Genomic DNA, 26,854 nt, shown 5'->3' with positions numbered 1-26,854 from the left:
ATTTATCCCAAATTTTGTCTCCTGGTTGAGAACTCCTTGCTCTTCCCTACCTTCGGTATTGGGAAATGGAAGAAAAAAATTCTATCACAAGCCTGATTTGCTTAACAATGATCCAGGAGAACAATCCCATCATCCTGTGGGCACTGTTCTTTTGACAGGGCATTTTCCTCTTTTTAGAGCTTACTCCTTTATGCAGTTTTAAGGGTCACTTTTCAGACCACAGAAGTGCTAAAAGAGACACAGACTCACCTGTAATGGATGAGTTGGATAAGATAGAAAAGGAACAGACATGCTGGGACGGATTTCCAGATGGCCTGGGGAGCAGTGTTCTCTATGTGAGAGAAACAATAAACCAGAACAGATTTAAACACAGAGGGTAATGCTCATCTTTCAAAGCACAGAAGTTCATGAGACCATCCAGAATCAGCAGAGTATTTCCATGGCATCGCTACCATGCAGCAGACACAGCAATAAGGTCTGTGTACTCTTGATAAAGAAGTTACAGGTAGGAATAATGTATTTTCTCTGTAAACTACTACAAGAGAAAGTTTCCATGTGAAAAATTCTCAGAGAAATGCTGATTAGAACTATATTCCTCTATGATTATACTTGCAGTATTTTTCAAATCTCTCGCAGAATTACAGTAGTGGTCTTAAGGACAGGACCTAGTCTGTGCAAACTGATCTTCCCTTAAAATTGAACAAGTGTGAATTTAGGAGACACCTGTATGTACTTCGGAGCTCTTAAAAAACAGGGAATTGCACAGATCTGAAGATCCCAGGATAAAAAAATTAGTCCAGGGGTAATTTCTGAGTCTCCTACTCTTATACAGAGCAGATGAGACAAAATGGTATATTGGCACTTGGGAACTTTGCTTTCTCCACTAAGTTTCCATTATTTGGGTTTCAGATTTCTTGTTTGCTCCCTGCCTGTCCATGGTGTCCCAGTGGCATGTGCCTTTTCCCTGGGTTATCACAGCAGTCTGAAGGAGGGCAGTGCCTGTCTGCTGCCAAAGCACCGTGACAACAGGCCACCTTTTCCATACGTCTCTTTGCAAACACCATTTTTTCCCCTGCGATCATTGTTCTTTCAAAGTGTGTTATGGTTTATTTCACTACAGAGGTTTATACCCACCACAGTTTAACAGCCACTAGTGAGCAGGAAGCAGGAAAAGTATCTAAAGGGAGATCTTGCTGTAGTAGGGCTGCCAGCTCCAACACTGCCAGCACAGGACAGCACAGGGACACGCTGCCTCTGCCTCAGTACCAGCAGGCCCAGGCAGCAGAACCTGCTTCCAGACAGAGGGTTTTTTATTCTGCCAAACCACCTCAGGCACTGGACTTCTGCTGTTATTGATATTCCTCATTCAGCGAATGTAACATGGCTGGTTACACCAGAGACCAAAATGTCTGTTCCCTCCTATGTTCAGCTTCACTTTTCCAGTGGGTGTATGAGGGAAATTCAATTTTTCATTAGGTTCAAATCACTGTAGCCTTACTGATACCTACTCAGGGAGCAAAACAGGCATTCAAACTTTGCTCTGACCTGTACTACCAACGGCTTCCGCAAGTGCCTGTTCCTTAACTTCCTGGGCTTTGGCAGGAAGAAGTCCGACTGCATCTGGACAAGAACAGGAAATGCATTACAAAGTATTTTAAGCATCCAGACACAGAATAAATTATACCCCCCAGACTCTGTTAATCAGTAAAGTTGACTCTAATTAAGATACTGTGGTTTGTTTCAGACAGCACAATATCCTTTCTGCAATAGTCAGAACATTTTCCACCAAAAACACATTTTTTCTTTATGGAGATAAAGCTTTCTCCCCAAAAAAGGCACTTCACTACTTAACTACTGCAGCTTCCTATGAAGTTCTTACCGAGATTGTATTTGACTTAAATACGTGTTAAAACTAGCTGCACATCAGAAGAGGATCAGTTTTTGCTAAACCTGGCAAATATATTTGCTGGAGCAACTTAATTAGAGAGTGACCAGTTTCATTGGGCTGTGTGATGGCATTCAGACTCGGGTCTGAACAGGTAATGTCAATTCACAGCAGAGTTATATAGTCCAAATCTGACTCAGCTAATACAACGTTAGACTTGAGCATCATGACAAGCACCAAAATCCCAAAATCCCTGCGATACCTCCTGGAAGCTGGCTCAGGCTGCATTTTCCACTCAGTCACCTCACTTACACTGATGGTGTCCAGGTGCTGCCGGAAGGTCAGCTCTGCTTCCTTGCTGGGCAGGAACAGCTTCCCATGGCGGCTGTTGGGGGGCAGGGTTGTAGGGACTGCAAAGAGCCCACTGTCGGCCTCAGTGCTCCCAGAACTTGAAGGACCAGCCACCAAGAGAGGTCTAGGGAGGCTTTTCAAACCTAGAAGATTTTAACAGCAATTCGAATGAGATGAAATGAAAAAAAAAAAAAAAAAAAGGAAGTAACTTTTAGTAACTGAAGGATCATAGGGAGAGCTGGGACTTAGGGATTCTGGCTCTGCCACCAGCTGTGTGTGATCCCAAGTCAGGAATCTCTCTATACTTGAGTTTTCCCAACAGTATTTACCCGCTTCACAGGGATACCACTAACATTCACTTGCTTTGAAATCCTTGGAAGTAGGGGGTTAAATGCCATTTTACACTGCTAAAGTAACTGGAATTGAAGCCCTCAGTTTTCAGCCCCATACAGACTGTGATAACCAGTTTATCTGTTATCTGTTCAGTTTGTAGGAATACTTGAGGGCCTATCCCAGCAATCAAACTATATATTCCCCACTCCTTACGTAGGGGAAGATAATACAAACACAGATCCATTACAAACACAGCATGAATGATTTATTTACACTCCCCACCCCCCTCTTCCCATAGTAATTCATGGACGTGGACCTGCCTCTCTCCACACAGAACACTGGGTTTCCTTACTCACTACAGCAGAGATATGCAACAGTGTTCAGAAGTGTTCTGAAGAACATCAAACTTTATTTACTGAACCAATAAACCTGAAGGTTTTAATTATCCTCCTGTTTAAGATGAAATGGCCACCTCCACCCTGCTGCTCAAAATTCTTTTTTCAAAGGTTAGTTAAAATTTCGGTGTGCTACTGTACCTAAAAATCAACTAAATGCAGAGAAACACATAAATTTGTGCCTCCTGCCTGACCAAATTACTGCAGGCATTTACTAGCAGTGTGTGAAGATACAAAGGAGCTCAGTAATTACTGTATACTACAGGTTGCAATCCAGACCACAAAGAATCCTATTTTAGATTCAGAACACTCTTATCAGGGCTCATAAAAGAGATTCAGTTTGTCTACCAAACAACCCAACCCAGGGTGGGGATCTCAGACTCAGTTACCCTTTTGACACCCTGGAATGTATCCCCAAGGCCCAAGTAGAGTTGCTGAGGGGCTGAACTAGTTAACTGGGTATAACAGTTGTACTGAACACACTTGTACTGCTCCTCTGTTCCCAAAGCACTCAGCTGAAGTGGCATCTTTGATATGTACAAAAGCAGGAATACATAGTCTGTGTTTTCCACTTTGCACCAAAGGCAACCTGCTTCCTAATAATATGTTAAAGCACAGAGCTACTTGTAACCCAGTCGTGCAAATCAAAGACTAACATGGACAATTATATTTGGGTTTGAATCACAGAAGCTCTATTCCAACAGAATCAGATACAAATACTGTTATTTTCTTGCTGTTTCTGCCCAGGATCCTCAGTGGATGAACCTTATCCTTGCTTAAAATGCTTCAGAAAAAAATTTCAAGGCATTAGAAAAGCATGAAGTATAATCTCATAAAAATGAATGTTGCAAACTCAGGAAGTTTGATTCTACTTCAATTCTGACTTAAAAAGATTTTAAAAGTCTTTTGAGCCTGTGGATCTCACTGAAATGCAATTTATCTGTTTGATCTATTAAATTATTGCCTTTTACTAGATATTTAAGTAAGTGTGACCTTGCCTAGAAGTGCAATGAAGCTTTAGACAAAGGTGAAATTGCTATGTCATTTTAAATGAAAACCACCCAGAGCACCAACCAGGTTTTACAGCACCAGTTAACCTGGTCCATTGCTTCTCACAGCAGGGGTGTGAAAAGGACAGCCTAAGAATCACAACTGGTCCCAGTAACCCTAACACCTTCACAGACTTTCCTAAAGTCATAAACATTTGGTGGCCAATGCAACTGGGCTGAAGCACAGAACTGAAATTCTTGGCCTTCATGGCTGGGGCTCACAGGTTACAGCAGCTGTACCTGCTAGTAAAAGAAAAGGTAATTCATAATCATTCTGTATCTTATAATGACAGAATCACAGACTGATTTAGGTTGGAAGGGATCTTAAATCTAACCTAATTCTAACCCCCCTGCCATGGGACACCTTCCACTATTATCCCAGGTTGCTCCAAGCCCTGTCCAACCTGGCCTTGGACACTTCCAGGGATGGGGCAGCCACAGCTTCTCTGGGCAACCTGTGTCAGTGCCTCACCACCCTCACAGGGAAGAATTTCTTCCTAATATCTAATCTAAACCAAAAATGGCAGGATGGCACAGGAAATTTTCAGTAATTATTTATCAACAAACTTTACACCACGTATTTAGTCACCTGCTCCGTGAGCCGATGCTCTCCTGAGATCCCACACACCCTGTGCCCATCAGCTTGTGCTGGTCTGGGCTGGGAAGGAGTTCATTTTCTTCAGTGGGGCGGTTTTGGATTTGTGCTGCAAACAGTGTTGATGGCTCAGGGATGTTTTGGTTACTGCTGAGCAGGGCTTACACAGCCTCAAGGCCTCGGCTGCTCCTCACCCAGCACTGCCAGTGAGGGGGCTGGGGGTGCATGAGGAGCTGGGAGGGGACACAGCCAGGACAGCTGATCCCAACTGACCACAGAGGTATCCCAGACCATTTGGCATCATGCTCAGCATACAAAGCTGGGGGGAAGAAGTTAGGGGTGGACATTCAGAGGGATGGCGTTTGCCCTCCCAAATAACTGTTCCTATGATGGAGCCCAGCTGTCCTGGGGATGGCTGAACATCTGCCTGCCCAGGGGAAAGGGGAATGAATTCCTTGTTTTGCTTTGCTTGTGCGGCTTTTGCATTTCTTATTAAACTGCCTTTATCTCAAGCCATGAGTTTCCTCACTTCTCCTCCAATTCTCTCCCATCCCACCAGAGGGGAGTGAGTGAGCAGCTGCATGGGGCTGAGCGGCCAGCTGGGGTTAAACCACAACACAGCTCCCAAAACCCACAAACACTCTGTAAGAGCAACTCAGGGGAGTCCTCCTGGATTGTGAACTGCATTACTGATGTGCACTGTTATTCGAGATTCAAAGCAGAACTGAATTGAGGACAGTTCTAAAGCAAATTTAACAGATACCAATGTTCTCAGACACTGAAGTTCCTCAGAGTAAGAGCAGTCCTTCTTCCAGTGTTCCATCACTTGGAAGTTCTCATCACCATGTGAGATAGTAATGGGCAGATCTCTTCAAATGGATTTTTGGGAAGACTCACCTGAGGAGCTGGAAGCAGCACCAGGAGAGAAAGTCTTGTTGTTGCGAAGGGCAGACTGATTCCGTGCGCAGCCTGGGCTCCTGGTGCTGATGGCAATCACCTTCCCCGGGGGAGTCAAGGACTGCTCCTCCTGAGCAGGCTTGATAGGGGACGTGGCAACGGAGCTCATCTCGGGCGTCTGCAAATGCACCTTAAATGAACACTGTGCGCTGGTACAACCATGTTTTGTGAAACTCACTCTACTCAGGGAACCTGGAAATGAAAATCTGACTAGGATACCTCACAGGACTCTAAGCAATACCTCTTAGCAGGGCTGTGGGGCAGCTGAAATTCCCTTCCTACCTATTCAGCACTGTTAGATGTCACCAGCTCACCATCATTAATTAAGTTACAATTGGGTTAACACTCAACAACCTTCACACAGTGTGTGCTGGATGACCCCAGGATAGAAAGAAAAAGAAAAAGTGTTGGCTTTAATTCAATGCAAAACTAATCTTCATAAACTCCATCCAGAGGGCTCTGGTGGGAAATACATCTGGACAAAAACATTTTGCTCTTAATTCTAATCAAGTAGAGTTTTGAATTTTCTCCCTTCCCTTCTCCTTCACACTGTAACACAGCACAAACAAGAGGCACATGGCAAGGTGCTTCACTAATTTTCCAGGCCTATCCAGTTGTTTCATTACGTTGTTTAAGCTGTTATCTAGAAATCACTCCCTTTTAAGGAATCTGTGTGCAATCACGGGCTTCAGATTACCCCCTCCACTCAAATGCAATGCCATTTGGCACACTTTGTTTTATGCTGGCGATCTTCATTTACGGAACAAACCACAGCAGAGCTGGCTGTTTGGGCTGTTACAGATTATCTGGAGAAAACAGCAGGGATGCACACAATCAATCCTTCCTCTTAAAATACCCTGTGGCAAAAATATTATGGTTCCTGTCATTATTTGATGAAATGCAACTTTAAAATGGCTACAGTACTTCTAGTGAGGCAGTAAATATCCTCCTGGCCTCCAGAATATCAGTGCCATTACATTCATGCTGCAAGGAGAGCGTCTTCTTCTGAAACACAGCAAGAATAAAGTGGTATTTGATCAATGAAAGGGTGTGTTCCTTCTTTTTGCTGGAATGTATGATATGGTACACATCTGATAGAGCTGCTCTATCGTTCAGTAGCACTGTGCTGCTTTGATTAAAAAGACTGACAGGAAAACACATGCAAATCATAACTGCTGGTTTTTTCTGCCCCCTCTTCTACCTCTCTCCCCCCCAAGTCTCAGGGATGTCCCTCTTTATAGTCTGTAATTGTTTTATCATGTCATGTCTAGCTGTCACCTGTGTCACCAGAAGTAGAAGTAGATGCCAAAAGAGGAGACAGTGTCCCAGATCTGTGAGATGTCAGACCAAAAGCCTTTGCAGTTTAAACAAAGTCTATATGTGGAGCTGGATCTGAACAAAGATGGGTTTAAATTTATAAAATCCTTCATTCTATGTCTACAGAATCAGGATCAAAAGGAGCTTTGATGGGGGCTAAGTCTGCACCAACAAAGAAAGATCAAAGAACTCTGTGTTTGGGAACAGGGATACATTTGCATCCTGGGCTGGAATAGGATCTTAACTCATTGTATCTCCATCACAGGCATTTGAGCAGATCTACTGAACTTGGTGTCTTTTTAAAAGGTGTTTTACTAAGTTTCAAAGGGCTGCACTAGGTGGAAATGGCTGCCCAGGTATCACAGGGCAGATTTTAAATACAGGTTACAAAGCACAAGAAGAAAAGTTTGTTCATTCTCTAAGGTCTGCCTAAGGAAGAAAGTATTTTTCTGGGACTGTTCAACAGCTATCCTGGAGTCTGGGAACTTTTACATATATCAACTGTGGCAGGCACAGTTCTATTGCCTCTGCTATTCCAAACAAATACATTCTTTTCACTCTCACACTTAGTGTAATTTGAACTACACAAACATTGAAAATCAAGGGTTGCAGTTTTCACGCAGAATATTAATCTCAACCAGGCTCCATTTCCCACAAAAGGCTGGACCAGATGATCTTCCAAGCTCCCTTCCAACCTGGGCTGTTCTAGGGTTCTGTGAACCTAAGATAGGACAGAAGGCACCTGCCTCACCTCACCTCACCACTGATGTTTCCAGCAGTCACATGAAATGTTCACTGGACCACCACTGAGAGTCATAGCAAACCAGAAACTAAAAGGCAGTGTAAAAAGCATATTGAAGCAAAGTCCACTCCGTAGCCAGCTGGGTTGTGTTGTGGGTTTTGGGTTTTTTTAAACACAGAAAAGATCTAGACAAGGTTAGTAACTGATTTACTGTGAACACACAAGTGGGCAAAATTATTCCCCAAATCAAACTAGAGTTCAGTATCTGGAGCACAAACAAGAGCTACTTACTGGTTTGGGATTGACCTCAGTAGAGATGAGTTTCAGAAGGCAGTTCAGGAGTCTCTGCTTGTGAAAGGTGGGACACGCAGGGACAGCACTTGACTCGGACATCTGCTCTCTAGCATCCTGGGTTTCTGGCTCCAAGACAGCCAGCCAGTCATATTCCAGCTGCAGCTTGTTTGGTTTGCCCATCATGAGGTAGACTTCAGCCAGCGTAAGGCTCTCAGAGGTTCGCAGACTCCATCCTTCTTCTCTGACCTGTTGGGAGAGCCGGCTCGGGTCGTCCTTGAGAGACTTTGTACTGGATTGTCCCTGAGGTGGAGGTGGAAATGAGGAGCTCAGCTTCTCCTGAGAATCCTCCATTACTGCATCCGTGATATCCTTGGTACAAGTGTCGAGCTGCTGGCCCTGGCTGTGGCTGGCCTGAGTTTCACATCTGGATGGGCCGCTGCTGGGGGAAGCCACACCACCTCTCAGGAGCTGGGAACAGGAGTCAGAGGTCTCTGCACTCCTCCCGTTTGGAAAAGCCACCGGGGAAGCATTACCAGCTGCTGGAGCCGCGTCTTTCCCATGCAGTTTGTCTGTGCAAGAACATTTCTCTGGGACAATTAGGTCCTGGCAGGACTTCATGTACCGTGGGAATGGATCGAGCAGAGACAGCTCCTCCACATCAGGGATCTTGCTGCAAGCACATGTTGTGCTGCACGAGGGCAGCACAGCTGCCTGGTCACCAGCCAGGACCTCCCTGCCCTCCACACAGAAGGCCACTAAGCTCAGCTTTTCCTGGTGCCCCCCTGGATCCTGGAGTCCAGAAGGTGGTTTCTGGATGGAATTGGTGATGCCAAGATTTGAGGCTGTTCCTTCCACCTGGCCAGGCTCTGGAGCACCATCTTCAGTGCTTGCAGAAACTTCAGCTGTGGGCTGCAAGGTTCTGCTGGGCTCTGTAGTGCTCTCTGCCCTCCCCACACCCTTACCCTCTGTTCCCCGCGGGTATTTCAGCTGTCCCCTTGCTGTCCCCTGACTGCTCTGAATGCCCAGGATTTGGGCAGGGGGGAGTAAGTGAGAGTCTTTTGTGTTCTGTTTGCATTTGCCCGTTTCCTGCCAATGCACAGTGCAGAAAGCCTTGGAGTGCACCACTCTGGCTACCCCGGGCAGTGGAGTGAGGGTACAATTCTCTCCTGGAAAGAGATGGAGCATCACTTTCTCCTCTGAGAAGTTGCCTCTTGTTTCTAAGCCTCTGGAGTCTTGAAGCTGCTGTTCTTCTAGTGTTTTACGCTAAAAAGATGTGTCAAAGAATGTAACAAACATCTGCCCCTTCCAAACAAGCACCTGGGAGACTATTTTGTAAGTTTAAAAAAAAAAAAAGTAGTTGATCAAGGATGTGTTCTCTATTCAGCCCAGATACGAAGACACTATAATCAGAAATAAGGTCTTTTTTGTGGTGATAAAGACTACAGCAAAGACCTGCTACAAGCACAAACTAAATCTCCATTGCAGACAGAATTACTTATCTCTGCTTCACACCCCACTGTAATTGTAAAAAAAACCCCAGCCCCAAACAACATACCCCAAACAAAACCAAGCAAAAACTCCAATGTCACTGCACAGCAAAGCAGCCTCTCCTTTCTGTGCAGTAAATTCCACCTTACAGGCCGTGAGATCCTTCGAAATTTCAAGTGATATACTGCTGCTCTTCCAGGCTCACGAACTGAAAAGTCTGAATGAAAGGCCCAAGAACAGGATCAAATAAAACAGTCAGGAGGAGAACAGAACAGCTGTCAACTCACAAATCCTTCTACTGCATGAATCAGAGTTCAGAGGCAGGGACACCCCAAATGCTGTTTGTCTCAGACAGTGCACAGATAACAGCAGCTTGACAAGAAGCTTAAGCCTTCATTGGTGAAACTGCACAAAGTGCAAAGATCTGTCTTAACTCTTTGCTGAAATTGGAAACAGAATTGTCAGTTATTATCCAGGCTCTGTGGGGGTCACTCATTGATAATGAACCAGACTAAGATCACTGTTTGAGGAAATGAAGCAGAAGCTTCATTATTCCTCACTAGCTTTCACGGGATCAAAGCAGAGAAGAGCTGAGGTCAAAGTGGAACGTTGGGGGATCTCCCATGAAAGCTTCTATTAGTAATGCTGAGACTGACCTCTACCTTTATTGAGCAGAGACTCTAAATTTATGAGGTAGATTCACTTTTCTGATACCAAACTGAACTTAGAATCGGAAGGGAACTGCTCCCAGGACACACAGCACATGGAACAGACCGAGCAGGAAAAGGATACAATCCGTACTTCATGGAGAGCCCACTTCTGCTTCAGGAACTCAATGAGGCTGGAGACCTTCCGATGTAACTCCACAATCATCCTTTATGTGAGAGAAACAGAGGAGGGAACAAAACAAATGTCAGCAGCAGTTCAAGTCATAGCCTCAATGCTGGAAGGGGAATTAAGGAATAAACTGGCATTCTATAACACCAGCACAGAGAACACACCTACTGCTCCCAAGCTCTGAGAAAAAACCCCAACAAAACCAAAACCATATGTTATCCCACAACTTTAAAATCTAGATAACTCACATCTACAACAACTCACACAACCTAAAAGCCTGTTAGATAAACCTGACTGTCATGATTCAAGAAACTAGTTTTTTCCAGATGGAAGAAGACAGGAAAAGATGGCAGGATTTAGCTGAACTGCAAAAGTGTAGGCAAGGCACAAAACTACCACAAAGTACAGAAAGAAAGACAAAAAGGGGCACAAAAGACTCATTTACTTTTTGAAAGCATTTCACAAAATAAACCTAATACATTCTTCTGAATGGAGATTTTTATCATGATCTTTGGTCACTACACTGAAGTGTATTTGAGCCATATTTGAAAGAACACTCAACACCATAGGCCCCGTGAGTTCTGGACAAGGTATAAGTACCAGGATGAACAGCCACTGATGACACTGGGAACAGCAGCATCAAAGTCCTTTTGCAACAGAAACTACAGATACCTTCCATGCTGCTCATTTAACTGGTTGCAGGTGCAATATTCAGAGCCTCTGACCACTGTGCAACTTCCCTCCCCTCTGTCTGTGGTATATTAAATACAAATTTTTGTGGAACCAGTGCTACGATCTCCGTTTTCTTTGCACTCTGCTGTGACAATAAGTGGTACAAAGTATATTCATCTCCAAAGCTCCTTCATTACTCAAAAGACATAAAGAACACTGGTAATCTCATTTTCCAGTGTGATAGGTCATGTTTACAAATCATCCACTGTGGCCAGACAAAGGCTTCAGACCAAGTACATTTAGGCCACCTGCATTATCAAAGAGAACCCTGAACTCCCAGGGACCTGGGAGTTTGGATTGAAAGGAAGCTGAAGATGAGCCAGAGTGTGCCCAAGTAGCCACAAAGGCCAATGGATCCTGGCCTGTATCAGGAACAGTATGCCAACAGGACCAGGCTTGCCCTGTACTCAGCACTGGTGAGGCCACCCCTGGAGTGCTGTGTCCTGCTCTGGGCCCCTCAGTTCAGGAAGGACATTGAGGTGCTGAAGCAGGTCCAGAGAAGAGCAACAAGGCTGGGGAAGGGACTGGAGCACAAGGAGAAGAGAGGCTGAGGGAGCTGGGGTTGTTGAGCCTGGAAAAGAGGAGTCTCAGGGGAGACCTCATCACTCTCTACAACTACCTGACAGGAGGGTGTAGCCAGGTGGGGGTTGGTCTCTTCTCCCAGGAACCAGCAGTAGGACAAGAGGGCTCAGTCTTAAGCTGTGCCGGGGGAGGTTTAAGTTGGATATTAGGAAGAAATCTTTTAGAGAGAGAGTAACCAGCCATTGGAATGGGCTGGCCAAGGAGGGGGTGGAGTCAGCATCCCTGGAGGTGTTTAAGGTGAGACTGGATGTGGCATCAGTGCCATGGTCTGGGAACCACGGCGGGGTTGGACTCGATGATCTCAGAGGTCTTTTCCAACCTGGCTGATTCTATGAAGAAAGAGGAAGGGGCTTGGATGCTGCTCATCTATTTCCCTGTTCTAATCTGAGCAGCGTAATCAGTTCTGCTACCTAAGCCGGGGGTTCTGGGCAAGACTCTGCACTCGAGCCCATGCGTGATTATTTCGTGGCTGCAGCTCCACAGGGACCTTGAGAGGGAGTCGTACTGGCTTCTGGTCCTCTTCATCACTCACACCTGAGGGAGATGAAGCACAAAGGGTCAAAGCAAGGACAACTCAGTCACAATACTGTGTGCTCAGTTACATGATAAAATCCACCAGACACCAGCATCGCCTACAGACAAGCCAGCAGCTCAACTTCACCACTGGAGCCTGCTTCCTTAATTACCTTCTGTTCCAATGTGTTTATTCTTATCCTTGGACACTGCAGCGGTACTGGAGATTCCAGCTGTGCAAGCAGTGTCAAAAATCAGGTGGTTGGAAACTTGAAAAAATACAGTATTTCAGACCTTTTGAACAGCCTGATTCTACTTACTTGGGAACAAGGAAGAGAAGGAGAAAAAAACAAACGAAATCACACATAACTGAATGGGAGAAGGTAAAGAAAGATGGAAAATGCTTAATGCTAGACACCATAGTGCTCCTAATTCACTGGCAAAAGGGACTAACCTGCACACACAGTGAAAGTATAGTGGGTAAAGCAGTAGTGAGCTGATCTAGTGTGCTAGTGAGAAAACTGGGTGGGTCCTGAAGTCACTGGGATTATTCAAGCAAACAGGCCAAGACAGACAACAGTGACATATCTGTGCTCAGCACAAATGTGCAATAGCCCAAATTTCCCTGCCAGTGATGGACACACCACAACAAGCCCACTCATTCTCTATTCTTCCAACCATCTGCTAAAACACCCCATGTTCCAGCATCTCTTACTCACCATCTGGATCACAGAGTTTCTTCAAAGCCCTGCACATGGGAGCTTTGATACGCAGGTTTCTGCCTTTGTAACGAACAGTCGTAGCCCTGGTCACGTGGAAAGAGAAGTACTTAGAGGCACCAGTAATAGTTCCTGAATACAGACATATCAGGGACACAGAACCAAACACAATCATGGCTACAGGAACGAACACAGGAATGGAAGGCTCTGCAGTACAGGTTTACAAGAGCATTCAGTCTTCTCTGTCACCTTACTTTTTCACTGTGCAAATGCTACTCTTGTTACCCTCCTCTTCCAGATTTTCATGAAACACTGGGCTGTCCACTCAGGGAGGGACTGCTGTTTTATAAGTGGACCCAAGTGCTACTTGGGTTGAAGAACACCCACACAGACAGCTGCTTCATAAAAGACAAGTGGGTTTGCTTTAGTCTCCCCTTTATACTCCTGACTCTTAATTACGGGAAGAAGAAGTCTGAATTTCCATTCTTCCATATTTCCATTTTCCATTTGGAAATATCCCCAACTCCTCTGGTGCAGTCAGGAGGTCTAAGAGCTTGTGCAGGAACCTGAACAAAGTAACTTTTACAGTATGATTTAGCTTCAGTATCAGATCAGCAGTTTCAAAGATCCTTAAAAGCCAGAGGTCATTTTTATTTTCACACAGTGGAACTACTTGATTTCTTCACTCCATCACTCCTGTTTTCTTTTTAGGGACTTCAAACACAGGAATTGAGCCCAACCAAGCTACCACTGGCAGCATTACTACCCAAAATTTGAAACATTAAGCATCAGCTAGCATAGAAGCGGCAGGATCGAACACAAGTCCTTGCAGTAAAATGAAAGAAGTTCTAGGAATTAGAAAATATTTCTATGCTGTAAAGAAGACATTGCTAGGTAGGAAGAGCACTTGTCTATGGTGCTAAGAGGGAAATTTGCAAAAGGGCAGCAGAAGTGAAGCCAGACCTGAGAAGATGGAGCTGATGGGGTGAACAACTTTCATTTACTCAGCTGTGAACTTTGACGGATTCAGAATATCCCAGGCCTGGAAGGGCAGATTTCCTTCCAACTTAATCCTAACCTGAATTCTTGGAAACAGGAATTGTTTGAAGACAGTTGGTCCCACCAAGTCCAACAGTCAGCCTCTGCCAGTGTAAAGACTCTTAAGAAGCGCACAGAAACCCTTGTGGGTATCTAATCAATGACATAAGATAAGGATGAAAGGTAAAACCTCCTCCTGGGCATTGCAATGGGCATCTCAGCCTTAACACAGAAGGCTCCATATCCTCTTATACAGATCCTTATATTAAAGTGTAGATATGATTTTATCAATAAATCAGCATTTTTAGAAAATAAATATTCTGAAAACAAGCTTAATCAACTAGCACTGTCTTTTTTTTAAATGTGCAAATAAACCCAATTTCAATACAAGTGAGGACAAATCAGTATGAACACAAACTCACTTATGTCAACAAGGATTGCAATGTATAAAAACAGGAAACTCAACTACAAATTCTGCTGTGCTCAAATTCAGCTGGTCCGTGTTAGGACAACTCCTTTCTTAGGTCTGAATCTTTAGCTGGAGAATTTCCACCTTTTTCCACGAGCCCAGACTTTGGCCTCAGCCAGCAGTCAGAAGCAGCTGCCCAGTATAAAAGTGCCTGGTACAGATCCTGAAAGATTCAGCAGCACCTAGAGAGTTTGCAGCAAATAAAAACTCTAGCTACACATTACATTTCTTTGTACAGTGCTTATTTTCATCTCCTCCAAGAACAGTAACTGAAAAAACAGCTGAGGACTACAACTCTTCAACTTTTACTGTAGTTCCCAGAAATCACTCTCCATTTTACTCAGTTTTACACTGAAGGAACACATCCTCAGGATTCACACCAAATACCTTGTATCTTTAACTAGAGGGATTCAATGAAACTACATTTACTTTACTACCAGTAATGCAGTCCCCATAGTAAGTAATTTGACAAAGGTCACACTGATATGAGAAGATGCACAAATGCACCCAAATGCTAGAAAAGCAAAGTCTGGGAATGTGACTGAACAGTCATACAGAAAACAATGCAGCTGCATCAACATGCCCAAGTGACTGTTTGCCTTGTTCCTGCAAGGAGTCCACTACAGCATTACAGCAACCTGAACTGCTAGGGTGATTTCCTTTGTGAAGCCCATGCCTGGATGTTCCCTCCCGTTCAAGTGAAAAACACAGGTTTCATAATTGCCTCATACAAAACCCACTACAGCCAGTGAAAATCACCCAAAATGTCAATGCTCCCTGGAACAGGTTTCTAAATTGCAAATTTATACTGCTTTAAGACAGCAAATTCTTTTGAACTACTTGTGCAAGCTGAGTGTCCTCCTTGATTTTAGCTAATGCAATTCCTTATTATCAAATGTGCCCTTGAAGGCACATTTATTGTTGTTGTTACTACCTTGACAATATAAGGGTACAAGTGGAGAGAAAGATTTTTTTTTTTTAGAGTAACTGATACATCTATATAAAACAGACAAGCTTTGTGGAAACTGGTCCATCACATGAGTGGAAGGTGACTGAAAAAAGGGCCTGGTTGCTCAGAAGCCCCTTTGATCCACCTGCAACAAATGAGCTAATTGATCAAGGAAAAGGAGGAAGAAGAAAAGTGCTGCTGCTAATTTTTCACATTTTCTATCTCTCTTCAAGAGCCTAACTAGTTGGTCATAAAGCGTTTATTGTTGAGTCAGGATTTCTGGTAGTTGTTCCTGCTCAATTTGTCTGCCACCTGCTCAGGTGCACCTTGGGCTGCAGGTACCCAACATCTGTTACCACCATAGAGCAGCTCACAAATGAACGTGGATCAGCATCACAAACTCCTGGCTCCATGTACCTATGCTTAAAGGGCAGAGAGATGAGAAAAAAAAACAACCCACCCAACCAAAACCTAGGACAAAAGCCACGAAAGAAGTGTGAAAAATGTAAGTATATTATGGAAAAGGTATTATAAAAATCGCATTGGAAGAAAGCAAATAACTGAGAACCTGCCGGTAGCCCTAGAGGAGCAGGAAATGCTGCATTCCCTGAGCACTGAGGGTGAATGGCACAGTTCAGAACTCAGCAAGCGAAGTACACTGATCAGTCAATGAAGAAACACAGAGCACTCATAAATAAGACAAAACAGCACTGACAAGTTCCCATGGAAGTTTTCACCCTGGTACTACAGCACTCTCCCACAACTAGAGCAATCCATCCTTTTACTTCCATTGCTCCCTCATGCTGTAGAAGTAACACCCCAGCTCTCCAGATTCAGGTGTTCTGCTTGGAGAGATAGGAACAATTCCCCTAATTCCCTTTTCCATTAAGTATGATGAGCTTCAAGCAATCTAGGCAGAGTCTAAAGAATAACTTATTATCAAACTAATATAAAAGTAGATATATTTAGAGACTATACCTTCCTAATTGCCATCCATGTTTGGGAGGCTGGAAAAAGACTATTTCTACAAATTTAAGGGAAAAAAGGAGGAGATGGTCTGCAACAGAACTACTCTTAGCTTCAAAATACCTATTTTCTCCTCTTACCTGGATCCTGGATGTGTCCAAATGCAGTAAACGGTAAATCTTAAAAACAGTTACTCTACTGACTATGCATTCAGAACTACCAGTCTGACTTGACATCAAGAGCATGTCTTGCCTACTTAAAAAGATTGGGTTTATACGTTATTTTTTCAGGATGAACTGCTATTTTATGATCAAGATTTTCAGGGAGTTACAGATGCCCCCCCAGCCAAAGAGCTTTCCCAAGGAAATAGAAGGCAGTGAAGAATCACTCCCATCCCACACAAAGCACATTCAGAACCTGAACCAGACAAAGCAACCAATCTGTCTTTCTTACCTTGTGCTATAAAGAGCCTCTCAGTTTGGGGGGGGGAAACCACAAACACTACCAGACACTGAGCAGTGCTGTGCTTAACTGTTGCATAGTTACGGTACTTCTTTATTTAGGTATTTATTGTGGTTTGTTTGGATTTTTATTTTAACTTATCCAGAAATCCTACATATTTACAAAGAGATCAAGAAAATATTTGTATTTGTTTATATACAGGTTTTTATTGAATGTAAAGTGTTGCAAAACTAACTTAAATAAAAATGTTTCACTCCTAGAAATGAAACAAAAAAAAGCATCAGTTTGTTTATTTACACTAGTTACTGAGCAGTTCTGATATAGTGCCATAAATCTTTGTTTCTTGTTACATATCCTAATCACAGAACCCAATGATGTAATAAATGCATAGCAGAATTAAAATGCTGCAATAGAAACCTTAGCACAAAGGACCGGACAGAGTGATCCTGTCTTCAAGCAGCTGCTGTGGGCCAGCGTTGACCTGAGTATGCTGAACTACTCAGAGCAGTTACAGAGTAATTCTTATCTCCCCCTTGCGTTTATAAATATCTAAACCTTAATCTGTGAGACCCCCCATTTATTCAGCTACACCTGTCCCAGTGGCAGTGGTCCAGCCTCATTTACCTGTTACTGACATTCTGAAGACAAGTACAGAGATGTGTAACAGCAAATGGCCTGAACTGCAACAGCCCAACAGGAACACGTCACAAAGACTTTGCCAGCACTTACCATAGACAGATCTGAGTTTTCAGGCACTACTTTTTATCTGTTACCTGGGTTATAAGCTCAGCTACAAAGATCTTAAGTATGATTTTCTTATGACCCTCACAGGGTCATTTGTTTTTCCACACTCCATCAAATCAGTACAGAAACCAGAGATGCAACGCAAGCACTGAATTGGAGTGTGTAACTCCAGGGTCTGGAGCCCTCCTGCAAATAAACTGCCACGTAGCTCCTCACAACCTCAGCCTCTCTCACCAATTAAATGACGCAAATGTTTACCTACTTAAGGAGCAGATCATCAGGATAATGCATGTTCACATTCCCCATTTTTAATCACTTTGGATTCACTTTCCCTCACAACTTTCCACACAGTGACAAGCCTTACAAAGTGCATTGCACTCAGAGGAAGAGCAGGAGCGTGTCACGCTTGAAAGAAACACGTTATTAACTGAGAACTGCTTACAAATAGGGAGGGGGATCATAAAATTGTACCATCACTGAGCAAGATGGGAAGTTGAATCGACTGGGATATATGCAATGTGTTTGCTTCTGGGAGCTATGAGGTTGTCCTGAACATGCAGGGGATTAATTCACATGGTGCAGACAGAGGTGGTAATGAAGACACAGTCTGCTCCTCTTCAGCTGATGAGGTTCACCCACCAAACGGGTAAGAGATGCAGGAGAAAAAGGGAAGCAAAGATGTGTCTCCCATCTGTAGACAAAAAGTCTATGCAAAAGCAACTATTTCTGAACTGGTTAATGTTACACACATTCTAATTTTGGAGTAGAAGATTAGCATTAATATTTTCAAATGCAAAGACTTCTGTTTTCAAAATGCTTTGTTACAAGACTGGCCTTATAGAGTAAGCACCTAGACTTCACAGAAATCATCAGCCCTCATTAACAATTAATTAGAATAACTAAGGCCTGAATCATACGAAGGGTTAGATTTATGTTACAGTTCACTAAACGTCATCAAGCTCTTCTGTTATGCTTTAATTTGTTTGGATGACCCAGTATTAGAGAGACTCTCCAGTACAGCACAGAGTGACTGAAACAACTGCTGACATCTTGAACTAGAGAGACACTCATGACACTGTGGATAAAGGCTCATTCCAGGCCCATTTTAACTGGTAACTCCAATTTGAAGAAGTAATTGGCTTTAAGAATAATTTTGTTATGTGAAACAACATACTGCTTAAGATTTTCTTAACTGTACAAAACCCAAACTAAATGGCAATTTCTCTTCTAATTTAAAACCCATCAGTTAACAGAAAAATGAACAAGTGATTTAAGAATCATATTCAAGACCTGCAACACAAACACACCACACAAAGGGCATCTTCCAGGAAATGAAAGGTGGTTTGACTCTAAAAAACTGATTCTGGAAACTCCATCGGGAACAACAGGAAGGTACAACATCAAGTATCCATATAATGCAAGGTAAAGTCAAAAGTCTGCAGCTACTGAGGGGACAAACTCCCACTCCTCTCTGCAGTCAAGTTTACTCCATAGTAACTTGTCTGCTCCAGTGAAGCACCCTAAAAGCAATAATGGCAAAGGTAAGAAGGGACCTGTAACAGACAGAAAATAATGCTGCTTTCAAATCACTTTTAAAGACATGATTAGGACAAAACAATGCCTTCTGAGTGATCACAATCTTTAAAGTAGCATCCTTTCAGAGAGATTTCACTTCAAAAAACATAAATTCTAAAAGCTGGACTACTTCAAAAAATTTTATGTGCAAATACATCAGGTATTCCCTCATTTCTAATAGTACAGCAACTTCTCACTCCTGTCTTCTATGAATACACTGACTCACAGACTAAACTCCCAAATCCTGCAATTCTCCCTTGAAATGGAAGAGAACACTTGTTCTCAAAGTCAAGCAGATGCAGAAGTGACTGGAGGGCTGAGCACCCCAGTGTCTGAGGAGCCATTTCAGATCTGAAAGTCAGGACTCATGAGTACTGTGCGCAGAAGGGTTTGGAGATGAACCCTCACTGCAAGGAGGAGACTGAGGGGCTGGAGCGTGTCCAGGGAAGGGAACAGAGCTGGGAAGGGGCTGGAGCAGCAGGAGCAGCTGAGGGAGCTGGGGGGGCTCAGCCTGGAGAAAAAGAGGCTCAGGGGGGACCTTCCGGCTCTGCAACTCCCTGACAGGAGGGGGGAGCTGGGGGGAGGCGGGCTCTGCTCCCAGGGAACAAGGGACAGGAGAAGAGGAAACGCCATCAAGCTGTGCCAAGGGAGGATCAGGTTGGATACTGGGGAAAATTTCTTCACAGAAAGGGTGGTCAGGTATCAGCACAGGCTAGAGACTCCATCCCTGGAGGGATTTACAAGATATGTGGCATTTGGGGACGTAGTCAGTGGTGGCCTTGGCAGTGCTGAGGTAATGGCTGGACTTGATGATCTTGGAGGTCTATTGCAACCTAAATAATTCTATGACTCCATATTCCCTGTAGTGAATCCACATAGTTATAGTGACATAACTTCTGTAAAGAATTCTCATTTAATTATTTTATTAAACTTCACCCATCGTTTCTTACTGATAACAATTAATGGCTTCATGGAAAAGGGGAGAAAAACCTAATACAAAACAAGCTAAGAATGGAAAATGTCAAACTGTAGTTCTACAAAATGAAGAAACATCCCCAGACTCTGGATGACCAATACAACAATCAAGCTGGTGAACAACTCAGTTTTATGAGTTTCAGAAGTTCTTACTTACCCGGCTTGAATGAGCTCATTGAGTTTAGCTGCGTTCTTGTCATCCATACCTTTACAGGAAATGGGATAACACAGTGAATTAGGATTTACAGTCATAATGCCATGACCTTTTCTGTGTCCTGTTGGGTTTTCAAAGCTATTACATTTTATTCTCACATAAGAGTGACACGTGTAAATGTGCTGCAACATACCCTTCCTGAAAAGTTCACACTTTCATAACATGCAAGCTTTACATGATCCTTGCCACGAAAACTACACTTTACACATGGATTAAATGACCCTAGTTTAGGTACTACAGTTGTCTTCAAATGCTGGGCTTTAATATGACACTGCAACATTAAAAAGAAAAGCTTCATCTTTCTGCTCAATCTCTGTTGCTAAGGCAGCAAGAAACAGTATCATAGCAACGAACACAGTAAAAAACTAAATAAAAATGTAACAAGTAACCCTCACTTTTCTCCGTGCATTATACAGCAAGTTTTTAAATGGACATTTTGGTAACTCAATTCATGTGACAGTAAGGTCCAGATCTGTTTACTGAACAATTAACCTCCCTCTGGCAATGCTGAAAGTATTTCTGACATGCTTTCATGTCTCATCTCTATTTCTGGGACTCTGTGAATACATGAAGAAAAAAAGACTAAAGGAAAAAACAAACAAACAAACAAAAAAGAAACTGCTTTCCCCAGCAAAGCAGACCTCTCATAAACTGGGTGCAGAGCCTTGTAGATCGAGTCCATTTAGTCTTGGAGATGAGAATTTTCCAAGTGTCAGTGGATAAAGTATGTAAATAAGTCCTGAAGTTCTAAAAAGACAGAAGTATAGAGGTTGCAGGCATTGCCATGGTGACTGTGTGAAACCTTACTCCAAGTCACAGCAAGAAGGGTCTTTTGATGCTTGTAAAACAAGATGTGGGTACAGGGAAGAAACACTAACACCGATTTCTGGTGACAATGCAATGTGCCTTGCCTCGGCACTTGCTTTGTCACAAAACAGTTCAAAATTACTTCTCCAAGGTGAATTAACACGCTGGAGATCGTTGAACACACAGAGTAAAGTCAGTTTGAACATCCAAAACAGTCTTGTTCAAGACCTGCTATGATAACAATCCCTGGTGAGGGACAGTGAAAAACCCCTTGCCAAATACCACAGTCCTGTTAGGAATTGTACACGTCCACCCATGAATCCTTCTTGTCCTTCTCTCTTTGCAACTAGTATGACTTCAAAAAGAAGTATTTTATTTTCCATGTCTCACAAATTAAACAAACATGTAGAAGATGCACTATGATGTAACACTGACTGTACAAAAAGCTTGGGGACAAATGAAAAAATGCACAGATAAAAAGGTGTATGTGCATGGACTGGCACACACAGGGTATGTTCCTCTGCCCACTCCCCAAGCCAGTCATGTCAGAGCTCTCTCTGGAAACCATCAGGACCATGGGACCCATGTCCTGGGCTGATACCACAGCAGGTAAGGGAGGAATTCTGCCCCTCTGCTCCACTCAGGTGAGATCCCACCTGCAGTGCTGCCTTCAACTCTGGGGGTCCCAGCACAACAACTACTTAAAGGGGGCTTATAAGAAAGAGAGGGACAGACTTTTTTACAGGGCCTGCAGCAACAGGACAAGCGATGATGGTTTTAAACCAAAAGAGAGGATATTTAAACTACATGTAATGAAGTTTTTTTTTATTATGAGGGTGGTTAGGCCCTGGCATAGGCTGCCCAGAGAACCTGTGGCTCTCCTATTCATTGAAGTGTTCAAGGTCAGGCTGGACGGGGTTTGGAGCAACCTGGGATAGTCGAAGGCGTCAAAAAGGTCAGAACTCATCTTGGTTAGTCAATAAAGTCTTATGATTTGTAATGCTTTTTCATCTTCAGGGTTCCATGAGGAAAGATTTAGAGAACAACTCAGAGAAAGGCACCATCCCAGATTTTGACTGTGTAGGCACAAATAATTGCGGGTGCAAATTATATCATTTACACATTTAATTGCTTAGTTTTCAATAATAATAAAATAGATCATCTAAGTCGTGTGTGTGTTTACCTGTCACCTATGGGCAATACATGCACTGCATTCTGGAGACAGGAAAAGCTAAAGAAATCTCTCAAAAGGGACTAATGCAACAGACTAAGGTGGTCTCTAAAACTAAAACTACATATAATGAAGAAACAATAGCACAGAGTACAGCAACAGAATAAAATGAACACAAGTTCTCAAGAACTCAAAAGTGGAACTGAACTAGACACTGCCACCTTCAAGGGTAAATACTTGTGATTCTACCATGTAAAAATAACCTGAAGTCATTCGTACTCACATCCCCCGATCTTTTTCCTCAGTTCCCCATAGCAGATTAAGCCATACAGCTCCAGGGAAGATTTTTTCAGCCCTTGAGAAAACACTGAAAAGCAGAAAAGGTGTCAGTGAGACGCAGGTTGCAGATACTCACACACAGCTACGCTGAAGATACTCATTTCAACCCTGAAAAGGAGAGCATTTGTATTTTCAGTGATGAGACAAACATCCCACCGAAGGCAAAACTTAAGTTCTCATTCAAGAAACACCAGAATGGGATGGTTCACCAATTTACAGGAAAACAAGCAGCTTCCACAGAATTTAAAAAAATATGCAACAGTTCAATATGCAAAATAAAGCAAATTCATAATAAAGCTAACTCCAGGATCACTTCACTGTTTACAAATTCTCAGGGAAATGTCCAGACGCCCCCAAGGAAATGCATACAGAACTCTTTTTATATGAAAATTTAGAAACAGGTCTGGATTTTCCAGAAGACAGAATATTTTCTGTGCACTGAAATGCACCTTAAGCAAGTTAATGTAAATTCCAGATATTAAATTTTTACATGAAGAATTGCAGACATTTTATTTAACTTTACAAGGGATTTTTTTTGACCTTTCTCATGAAGACATATGATATGGACATTACTGCTAATAGATCTATAACAGTAAGAACAGTCTTGTGGTTTACAAATCAGGTGAAAATATTTATTCTTGTCTATTCATCAAGACTTTAGTTCTCTTTGACCTGCAGACTCATTTAATCCCAAAATCCAGGCACACATATTTCTACCAACACTAGAGCTTACCAAACTACTGCTCTATTACATTCCTTCAGACAGTGAGATTCTAGACCATACAGATACAGAACTTTGTTACCCAAGAAACAGATTAACCTCTTCTGTGACATCTTTTAATTTTAAAAATTCTTCCATACTGTGTTTGCTGCAACATTTGTTTTTAAATAAAATACTAATGGCTTCTTTCATCTTAAAGTGCTGCCTTGCTTTGGAAAGAAGGAACTCACAAAAACACAATATGCCAGGTGGTTTAAATATACAAGTCCTCCTTCAGGTAACCCAAGCTCAGGAACAGACAAGTTCATAAACAGACTGTATCATACACTACATTCGCATTCCTTCAGCTTCTTTCTAGACATATCCATTTCTCATTAATGAATTATTTTTAACTTGAGAGGTTCTGGCCACAAACTGTGTAGATGAGTTTACTATCCAAACTTTTGCAGGTATTCAAAGACCAAATGCTTCAATAACCACAAACTGCCATGATTTCTGCAACTTAGAATATACCATCAGGACAGGAAAACTCCAGAGACTTCTACTTAATCAACAAGTTAATGGGAGACCTGACATTCTTGACACCTTGAAGTCAAAAGAATTGGATCTTAGTAAAATCTTGTCACTGAAATAGATTTCTTTAACCTGTTATTCAGATCTGGGCACACACAGACAAACTTGAATCCTCACTGCCCATTACTAAATAGTACAGATTTGATAAAAATCCATTCTCAACAATCATATGTTACTATTATTGTTACAAAACATCATCAGCAGTTTATCTGACTTCCCAACTTCCTTTTTATTAAACAAGTTACAGAAGGAGGGAATAGAATGGAAAGGGGAAGTTACTGACCCAATGGTATAATTTCAGGCTTGTTTGAAGTGGGAGCAAATATGTCACCATTTACACTTTTATTGGACTGTTTATTTCTGACTTCCCCCAAGAATTGCAAAGTGGTGCTGAGTGGTGCAGTTGCTTGATGCACTCATGCCTGAATAACATTTAGGCAGCTCTCCTCAAAGCTGTGTTCCTGAGAATACAAAAACATTCCCTCGAACCTGGCTTTTCCACAGCATTATATAATAAAGATAAATGATGTGGTGAATTCATATAACAGCAGTGACACAAATACCAGGTTTTGAAAAGCATTTTTCAAAAAATATGAACTTCAGCAGGGCCATGCTAACGAAAATAAGATGGAAATGTTGTGGACTCCCCATCCCTGGAAGTGTCCAAGGCCACGTTGGATGGGGCTTGGAGCAACCTGGTCTAGTGGAAGGTGTCCCTGTCCACGGCAGGGGGTGGAATGGGATGACCTTTGAGGTGCCTTCTATCCCAAACCATTCTCTGGTCCTACGACTCTGTGTTCACAGGCACCCTCCTCAGTATTTATTTTCTCACCTCCACCACTCCAGCCCTCCATGACGGTACCAAAAGGCAGGACTCCAGCCCCCACACCAAGCCCACACTGGTGCATACTGACCATTATCAAAGTCAATGTACTTGGAGATCTTGTGCCAGGTGCGGTAGTAGAAGTGCCGGACCTGCTCCTTGTTCTTCACCATGCTTGCAGGTTTGCCTTTCTTCTTGTACTTCAGGGCAATGTTGTTCTGGATAGCTTCAAAGTCCTTCCCATGCTGAAGAATAAATAAACCAAACTGAAATACTCAACCCCAAACACAGAGCTCCTCATAAGTCAACTCAAACAACACGAGGGCCTTTGGGGTTCTTTGTGGGATATTGGATTTCAATGGTCATAAAAAAAATTCTTAGTTATCAGAACTCGACAGTTCTGAGAATGACAGAAAATGTCAGAGAATGACACTGGTTTCCTTTGTTTTATATAAAATGCATTATAGATGCCAAATTAATTACTTTAGAATTTCTTTAACAGTTTCAAAATAAAAACAGTAATATGCTAGCAAATTAAACAGAAACCCAAAACATCCAACCTTACTCAAAAACATGCTAAGTAGCAGAACTGAAAACACTGATTTTCTCCCTGAGCTTTCTTCACTTTCCTCTGCATTCCCCCCACCATTTCTAACTAGAGTGAATGAAAAACCTATTATATTTACCAGTTGCACTTTTATTTACAGTACATTTCACGATACGGTTACAAAATTTGAGTTCCAAAAGATTTGATCTTACATTTAACTCCTGCCATCACAAAATTTTTGTATTCACAATAAGTTAGAACTGATTTACATATAAAGTGTGAAGATCTCTTCCAAAAGGCAGTGACACAAAATAAACGAAGGGGGGGACCAAACAGAGTCCCAAATCCATTTTCCTCAGTATTCAAAAAAATAAATTAGTGAAGTGACTTAAAAACTCACAATTCCCAGGAATATTACCGCAAGTCAGAGGAGTTAAAGAAAACAGTGTTTAAGTGTTCATTTTGTCCACAAAATATATACATGTGAACCATGCCAATGACAAAAAAAAAATTCAAAAAGATGCACATGTGCAAAGTTCTGACCACCACTGCATCCGTTTTTACCTTTGTTATGCACTTTGATAACAGAAATACTCTTAAAATAATCACGGGAACAGGACAAGCAGGAATCCATCATATACATCATATGAGACAGAAGACAAGATGATGTAACTTTTCCGTGTCTCTCAGCCTAGGACTGAACTGGCTCTAACTTCTTCATGGTCAAAGACTAAACACAATTCTTATTAGAACAGAACAGCTTTTCTTGTTTGGTATTATTACAGAAGAAGTGTGCTGCTTTTGGAAGTTGAGATGGGGACATTACTTATTTATTTCTCATTTGAAACCAAATCGTAATTCAAAACGAACAGAAATTATTATAAAATTTCATTAATAAAACTCGGAAATACTACCTGTGTATTTAAAAAAAAACACCAACAAACTTGACACTTGAAATGTGGCTTTGAGTGACAGTTGGTTTATAGCTCACTGTATGGACACAGAAGTGCTCATGTGTAAGTGTGCCTTCTGCTCCTGCCAACCTCACTGAACCAACCTTCTCTAGAAACATCCAGACTAACCAAAGCCATCTAAGTTTGTTATTTTCTTCTACGTGTACCTCATACAGTCCCTCAAAGAAAGTATTCTTGTCCTCTGTGCTCCACGACTCCCATTGCCGTCGGACCTTCTTCCCTTCTTCCTTCTCTCCAGTCGAGGAGCCCAGGTTCCTTCCCGCTGACTTGGAATTCCCAGCCGGATTGCTGGGAGGAATTCCCGATGTGCCACCAGACACAGTCCCTCCATTATCTGCTGCTGCAAAAAACCATGACAAGAGTGAATAATAAACCAACAGGAGGATTCATGGATAGAGTCCTTTTTCACCACTTGTATCTGTAGCAGGGTTTTTTTGCAAGGTACTTCACCTGAAATACATCAGGCAGATAACAAAGTTTGGTTTTATAGAAATAAAATCTTGAAGAGGAAAAAGCCAGGGGAAGGTTTTGATGGCTTAATTTTGTATTTCCAGGAGTAACAGAAATAAGCAGGAATACAGCACAGCAACCTCTACCAGACAACCCTCTCTGATACTTGCATGCTGGTGAGCTCTGCAGTCATTGCCCTGCAGCCCAGGGAGCTCCTGAGCAGTGCTGAACAGGGAGCTGACCAACAGAGCAAACTCATGACTGTGAG

At 42.6% G+C, this 26,854-nt stretch overlaps 1 protein-coding gene across 6 annotated transcripts in view; it reads right to left on the bottom strand.

Annotated features, from left to right (window-relative positions):
• The window catches only part of CRAMP1 (cramped chromatin regulator homolog 1), a 48,991-nt gene that overhangs the window by 11,584 nt on the left and 10,553 nt on the right, over positions 1-26,854 (bottom strand). For 5 of the 6 annotated variants that reach the window (XM_027665794.1, XM_027665796.1, XM_027665795.1 and 2 more), the window contains exons 3-14: positions 26,283-26,476; positions 24,707-24,860; positions 22,443-22,526; positions 20,125-20,173; positions 12,790-12,875; positions 11,968-12,091; positions 10,199-10,280; positions 7,916-9,181; positions 5,506-5,683; positions 2,198-2,379; positions 1,546-1,620; positions 250-331 (exon numbers count right to left, since the gene is read on the bottom strand). In XM_027665794.1, the coding sequence (XP_027521595.1) occupies positions 250-331; positions 1,546-1,620; positions 2,198-2,379; positions 5,506-5,683; positions 7,916-9,181; positions 10,199-10,280; positions 11,968-12,091; positions 12,790-12,875; positions 20,125-20,173; positions 22,443-22,526; positions 24,707-24,860; positions 26,283-26,476 (2,556 nt within the window). The remainder of the gene's footprint in view (positions 1-249; positions 332-1,545; positions 1,621-2,197; positions 2,380-5,505; positions 5,684-7,915; positions 9,182-10,198; positions 10,281-11,967; positions 12,092-12,789; positions 12,876-20,124; positions 20,174-22,442; positions 22,527-24,706; positions 24,861-26,282; positions 26,477-26,854) is intronic. The other variant, XM_027665793.1, reaches the window with a different exon arrangement.

Source organism: Corapipo altera, unplaced genomic scaffold, assembly GCF_003945725.1.
Source record: "Corapipo altera isolate COAL_440 unplaced genomic scaffold, ASM394572v1 146, whole genome shotgun sequence".
Taxonomy (NCBI): domain Eukaryota; kingdom Metazoa; phylum Chordata; class Aves; order Passeriformes; family Pipridae; genus Corapipo; species Corapipo altera.
Note: the sequence above shows the minus strand (reverse complement) of the source record. Positions and strands in the feature narration are given on the sequence as shown.